The sequence below is a fragment of the Rhinolophus sinicus genome, chromosome 12, assembly GCF_057876585.1.
Source record: "Rhinolophus sinicus isolate RSI-liver-muscle chromosome 12, RSI-T2T, whole genome shotgun sequence".
NCBI lineage: Eukaryota > Metazoa > Chordata > Mammalia > Chiroptera > Rhinolophidae > Rhinolophus > Rhinolophus sinicus.
The window spans coordinates 53,441,198-53,448,068 of record NC_142512.1 but is presented as its reverse complement, the minus strand read 5'-3'; the positions used below and the strand labels follow the sequence as shown (position 1 = coordinate 53,448,068).

Below are 6,871 nucleotides of genomic sequence, written 5' to 3'. Positions count from 1 at the left end.
CCCAGGGAACACTGCTTTTTTGGGGGGGAAGGATGGTGGGGGGACACACATAACCAGTTTCAATTATATTTTACCAGCTCAGACTAATCTAAAAATTTGAATTTGAAAGTAGTTAAAATAGGAGTAAGTACAGATGTAGTCACAGGTTTTTTGCTGTCCTGAATATAAACACGAGCTTTCCTGAATATTTTACGTTTTCAGGAAGAATCTGGTGTGGGGAAACCAGCACCAATTGCTGAGAGCTCCATGTTGGTCCAGTCCGTCTGATCCTGCCTTGTAATGAGCTGACATGCTGGCACTTCACCAGATGCGTTTCTTTTGAGATAAATTAGGCCAGCCCAGCACAGGAAAGGTCTGTCATCTGGTGACTAATTGATGTCCCCTGAGTGGTGAGTGGTCTGAGTTACCCTCCCTTCTGATTGAATAAATGATAGAGTAACTGTCCCCAAGGGGCCATCCCTTAGATTTGTGCCCCTGCCCTGCGTAATGGAACAAAGCATAGTTACCATGATGCCACTAAGTCTCTGCATTGTTGGTGGCCTCCAAAGATGAGTGAGTCCTGCGCCTTTTTAGGTTAAGGGGTAGCTGGAATCCGTGTGGCCCTTAGGAGGCCGCCCCTCTCCCCAAACTAATGTGTTTGTGCTCTGATAAAAATGCCTTGGCACTGTCCCATATCGCCTGTCCTTGGGAACGTTTACTGAAGATAAAAATCAGTGGCGTCTTGGGCTGTGGCCAGGCTTCCCCAGACCCCTTTAGGAAAGGCTTTCCCTAGTGCGTTTGGGTGTGGTTTCGAGTTTGGGCAGGTCCTGCAAGGCCAGCACCTTTCTGCCTCCACTTTGGCACCGTCCCGTCTGCCGGAGTTCTTCCTCGGAATCCTCAGGGCGTGGGGGGTGGGGGGCACCACAACGGGGTCGCCCACCCCCACCCCTTTCCAAACGTACGCCGGCGCGAGGAGAGAACAGCGCAGGGCTCGAGCAGAGACCAGACAACAGTGGGCAGAAGGAGGGTCGGTGGTCCCCCGACCCCGCCGGAGAGGCGGGTGCGAGTTCTGGGAGTGAAGAGTTGGAAGCCGGGTTGCTGGGAGCTCCTCTCCATCCTTCAGGCAGGCTTCAGACGGAGACTGATCCCCGGCACGGCTAGGCCCAGGGGCAGGGTGCCCCGTGGCCGTGCAGGGGCCCGGAAAGGCCCCGGAGCACTGCAAGCAGTGAGGGGGACGTGGCTACCTGTAGGGACGCGGAAGCCAACAGCTCCTGAGAGCGCAAGATGCCGCCTCTGATGGCTGCCACCAAGGTCTCCCTCCGGCAGCTGGCCGATCTGGCCATCGGCACCCCAGAAGTGGGCGCTGTCAACTTCACGGCCCTGCACACGCTCATTGTGGCCATTCTCAAGAACCTCCACCTGCAGGACACTGTGGTGGACATCCAGTCCCTGTCGCCCGAGCAGAGCTACTTGTTTGAGGCCCCGCGGCCCTCGCTCAGCGCTGTGCAGGAGGCTGTGTCCAAGGAGAAGCCGAAGAGCCCTGTGGTCAGGACACCGTCCGAGACGCTGGAGAGCACCCAGGCGCTGGAGAGCGGCGCGGCCAGGGCGCCGGCCCGGGCGCTGGAGAGCGGCGTGGCCAGGGCGACGGCCCGGGCGCTGGAGAGCGGCGTGGCCAGGGCGCCGGCCCGGGCGCTGGAGAGCGGCGTGGCCAGGGCACCGTCCCTGACGCTGGAGAGCGGCGCGGCCAGGGCACCGGCCCAGGTGCTGGAGAGCGGCGTGGCCAGGGCACCGTCCCTGACGCTGGAGAGCGGCGCGGCCAGGGCGCCGGCCCAGGTGCTAGAGAGCGGCGCGGCCAGGGCACCGGCCCAGGTGCTGGAGAGCGGCGTGGCCAGGGCACCGTCCCTGACGCTGGAGAGCCAGGTGCAGGACCTAGGTGGGCAGGTCCATGACCTGGGCCGGCAGGTCAAGACCATGGAGAGCCAGGTGCAGGGTATTCTGACCCACGTGCAGCATGTCACCGCCCTGGCCAGCAGGCTAGACATTGACGCCCCGGAGTGGCTGGAGGAGCAGGAGATGGCCATGCCAATGCCCGACATGGCCAAGCTGATGCCCGAGACGGCCACATCAAAGCCTGACAAGGCAACGCCGGACAAGGAGCGAATGGGGTTGATGAGAATCAGGAAGGACCGCCCCCGGGTGAGTAGGCGGGGCCCCTCCAGATGGCTCTCCAGCTGCTGCTGGAGCTGAGCCCCAAAGGCACCCACAACTCCCCACCAGTGTGGGGAGGAGGCCGGGGCAGGGAGGTGAAGGGAAGGCCAGGGCCCCAGGCCTCGGTGCTGCCTGGGCCCACATGGCCCATGCTTTCCTTTGCAGGCCGTGGAGCTGCTCCGGAACGTCATGGAAGACGTGAAAACTCTGAAGGAAGCCCATGAAAAGGCCCAGGGAGAGGTGCAGGAGTTCCCAGAGCTGAGCCCCCAGGTGAGGATGATGGAGTCCCCACCCCCTGTAGCCCCTCACCCCTGTTTTCACTGAGGCTCACCCACCACTTATCAGACACCCAAGGAACCTGAACCCACCCAGAAGGTTGCTGACGACCTCTCAGAATAATTCTTTGAATTTCCTTTAAACAAGAATAAAGAAACGTGGTGGGTATTGAGACGTAAAGCTCAGTCCAAGAGGAGGGGGCTTGAGATGGAGAGTTCTGGGGTCACCCCCTCAGCCCCTCAAACCCCAACCACAGGCCCAGCAACACTTTCACTTGGAGCTTTGTTTTCTTGGAGTTTGAATCCTTCTGCACAAGTTTATCAGATGATTCCAGGCAGAGCTTCTACCTCAGACCCATCTGAGGCCCCCAGAGGGGACTAGAGCTGGAAGACAAGGAGGGATGGCTCAGAGGACGCCCAGGGAGAGACTGAGAGAGAGATCTGAGGGAGAAGCAAAGCTCAAAGGAGGCAGGAGGAAGTGGCCTAGACTGACCCCACCCCCTCCAGGGACTCAGCCCCCATGACCCCATTTCACCCACCTCATTCCTCCTAGGGCTTGAGAGTCCAGCCGGACTCACGTTTGCTCTGGGAAGCTTTGCTTTGGAAATTGTGGTGTTTTGGGTTAAAGTTGTTTTTGTTTTTTAGAGGAAAAGCTTGTTTTACCTTTGGATTCTTATATTACGGAGTTTTGCAGACGTTAAAAGGAGCAACTTAAGTTTTAGCAATTTGCTTTGGTTCTTCTGAGGTGCTTTTCTCTTTAAATAATGCAGACGGTCAGATGCCCTGGAAGTCCACAATAATGTTTGTCCCTGGGAGGTGACGTCAGCCTTGGTCTGCAGTGCAGCAGTGTCTCATTAGTGGTTTGTCTGAAATGGACCCCAGGACCAAAGGTTCCCCTCTTGGCATTAGCTTTGCTCCAGGCACACTGTCCACAGTACAAACCTGCCACACACATGTCCCTTCCTCTAATTGGCTGGGAAGAGAATGGGGAGCCTGCCTGGCTTACCGGCTTTCTCTCTACCCTCTGATCCTTTAAGATCCACCCACCCGCTTTCCTGTTGTCCCCTGTGCCTGTGTGTGTGTGTGTGTGTGTGTGTGTAGGGGCCACAGGAGGGCTTGCTTTGATCCTCCCCCTCTGAACTCTTCTTCCAGAAACTCCTACAACGGATTGAGGAAGTAGAGAGTAAACTCAGAGACCGGGAGGAACATCTGGTAATGTCTGCTAGCTTTGTGGGAAGGGCCCGCAGTGGGTGGGAGAAGGATGGATGCCCGCAGCCTGGATGTCTGTGTCCCTCCAGGGGAGAGTGATGTGTGCCCTCTGCCTCTCAGGGCACTGCCCCTGGATTGAAGGGAAATCGTTTCCATCCATGTCCAGTGCTCCATCAGGGCCCACATGGAACAGGAAGCCAGCTACCCAAGACTCACAGTGACTGCTCCTTGGGGCTGGGGCTGTGGAAGCGTCTTGTCAGCTCAGTGTTGTTCCTAAAACTTCCTGGGATTAAACTAGGGGTGTGTGTGTGTGTGTGTGTGTGTGTGTGTGTGTGTGCATGTACGTGTGTGTGTATGTGTGTGTATGTGCGTGTGTGTGTGTGTGTGTGTGTGTGTGTGTATACATGTTGTCTGTTAAATTATCAGGAGCTATTGACCCGGAAAGTGAGTTTGATTCCTGCTGCAGAAGATGCCACCATGGTCACCTGGGAAGATCTGGAGCAAGCGATTACTGACGGCTGGAAGGCCACACAGGTGGTGAACAAATGGGGGGCAGGGGCCGGGTAGCAATCTCAGGTGGGGCTCCCCCGAACCTCCCTCTTTTTACTACTGTACACTGTTCCATTATGTGATGTTCATGATTTCACAATCTCCTATTATGGATAGTTTAAATGTTTCTTCCCCCAGTTTCATAACAGTGCTTCATGTGCCATTCACACGAGTGAACATATGCGTAGGATAAATTCCTAGAAATGGAATGTGCATTTGTGATTTGGCTAACTTTTGCCAAATTGCCTCCCATGGCTGTGGTTCCAATTTAGACCCCCCCCCCCAGCAATGTCGGAGATAACTTATTTCTGACTACCCTACCGGCATGACCTGTTGGTACCCAGCTCTTTGAGTTTGGCCGACTGGTTGGATAAAAAATGGTACCCAATTTGCTTTCACAGCTTTTAGAATTTCTTTTACAGCCTGTCCTGAAATGCATGAGTCCCTTCACTGTTAGTGGACAGCAGTGACCAACCCTAGAAAGAAAACCTCTTGAGGGGGCCCTTTGCTGATGGTGACTTTTACACATGGGTTAACGTTCGCAAAGGCATATCTCTCCATCCTGAGATAGTGCACAGAACAACCAAAATTGTTTTCAAGTCCCCAACCTTTCTTCATCTGAATAATATGGGTATTTTCAAGTGGTCCTCGAGGACAAGGGTCAGCTGCTCCTTTGGTCTTTGCACATTCCCCTTCCCCTGGCTTTGTGCATCTGGGTCCCTCAAAAAGAGCCACCCAGCTATACAGACAGAAGCTGAGGGAAGAGAGTGAACTCTTTGGCGCCACCAAGTGGCCATCTGGGGCGTGACAAATACCTGAGTACAAAAGACCCTCTTGGGCGCCCCCCTCCGGTAGCCTCTAAGACTGTTTTCTGAACTCTGGGCTCATCTTTAGAGGTAAGTAGCATCAGAAAGAGTTGGAAGAAAAGCCTGCAAACGGAAGGGCCTAGAAAAAGGCCTCTGCTTTCACTGTGTTTGTTTGTTTGTTTTTCACCCTTTTTCTGTCTCCCCCCACTCCAGTTCAAGCCGTTGTTTCTCAGTCTAGTTGTGTAGGACACAGCTCCCTGGCTCATGCTGGTATTATGAGCCTTGCGCCCACCCCCCCCCAGGCAGTTGCCAGTCATCGGTCGGCTGCTCACGGCAGCTCCCAGCAGCTCATAGCAGCTCATAGCAGCTTCACAGAAGCCCAGCTCCAGGGAGAGCCGTTGTTCACAATCTTAGCTGTAGAGGGCACAGTTCACTGGCCCATGTGGGAATCGAACCGGCAATCCTGGCGTTAGGAGCACGGTGCTCAACCACCTGAGCCACCGGGCCGGCCTTGCTTTCATTGTTTTTAATTTTTTTTATTTTTAAATAATAGTTGACATACAATATTATAATAGTTTCAGGTGTACAACATAGTGATCAGACATTTATAGATCACTGTTGTTTTGTTTTTTTCAACACCAAAGCTTTTTTACACATACCACTGCCGTATATTTTGAGGGAGCACACATTTTCTCAGGGCACCTGCAGAAGCCACCTGTGAGACCTACAAATAAGCTTCGACATACGCACCTGTGGACATTTTTACTTCTCCAGGTAAGAGTGTCAGTGTTTTCACAGTTGCTCATAATCAGGAACAACTCCAGAAGCCAATGAGAATAAATATAAATATTCAAAGATTTTTGAGAAGCCAGAGAACAAGTTCTGGGGATGGCAAGTTCAGCCACTGCGCAGAGCAGAATGAGAGCAGAGTTTCACTGTCTCAGGTGGAGACAGTACAACATTCTGGGCACCAACTTCTCTTGCATTGTTGGTGGGATCCCTTAACATAAATACAAAGTCAGGATTTCCAAACTAGGCCTTTCTAAGGCCAATTATGGGTTTCAGTAGATGGGTGATAACTACAATTTTTCTTCTTCCTACTCCTTCCTCCCTTTCTTCCCCCTCCTCCTCTCGCCCTCCTCCTCTTCACCCATCCCCCTCCCTCTCAACCCCTTCTTCCCTCCACCTCCAATCCAATCCATCCCCTCTTCCTCTTCCCCCTCCCTCCTCCTCCACTAATCCCCCTCTCCCTGTTCCCCCTTCTTAGCCCCTTCACCTCCTGTACTTCTTCTAATGGTAAGAAAAAATAAAAGGCTTACCAGAAAGACCAAACCCTGGCACTCAAGTCAAAACTTGTCTAAGGGAGGAAAAGGCTTCCTCACCTTCCTGTGATCTGGGTAATGAATCTGGGGTGCCAGCTAGATCCATTGTGACGGGCATTTAACAATGGAAGAATCTTTCAGGGGCTGTTTTGCTAGGTCCGTGGACCTTGAGCACAGATGTTCTCTTGCAGAAATGGCATGTCTGGGGTAAAGGACATTTCTCTTTGAAGCTGTATGGCCTGACAGGCTGGACAAAGTAGAAAGCAAAAGTTAAAACTCCTACTTGGAGGCCTACTTTGAGAGAGAGACAGGTGAGCACCTGTGAGGCTGTGGTCACCATTTGGATATACTCTGCTTCGGGACCCAAAGAATAGTGGAGCAATTCAGGAAGGGGCTTTACAAGATTAGACGTGACTTCACTAACTGGGCAAAATGAGTAAGTCTGACGTCCTGGCTCATCCCCCAGGGAAACAAGTAAGAATTCCATAATGTCGTGAGGTCCTGGAAGCAGCAGGTGGTGGGC

The 6,871-nt window shown here is 53.5% G+C and overlaps 1 protein-coding gene across 7 annotated transcripts in view; it reads left to right on the top strand.

Annotated features, from left to right (window-relative positions):
• The first annotated feature begins 69 nt into the window (after positions 1-69).
• QRICH2 (glutamine rich 2) overlaps positions 70-6,871 on the top strand; it is a 29,475-nt gene continuing 22,673 nt past the window's right edge. For all 7 annotated transcript variants that reach the window (XM_088802413.1, XM_074319447.2, XM_088802410.1 and 4 more), the window contains exons 1-4: positions 70-2,175; positions 2,353-2,457; positions 3,615-3,674; positions 4,098-4,205. In XM_088802413.1, coding sequence (XP_088658539.1) covers positions 1,264-2,175; positions 2,353-2,457; positions 3,615-3,674; positions 4,098-4,205 — 1,185 coding nt within the window. In that variant the 5' untranslated portion in view covers positions 70-1,263. The remainder of the gene's footprint in view (positions 2,176-2,352; positions 2,458-3,614; positions 3,675-4,097; positions 4,206-6,871) is intronic.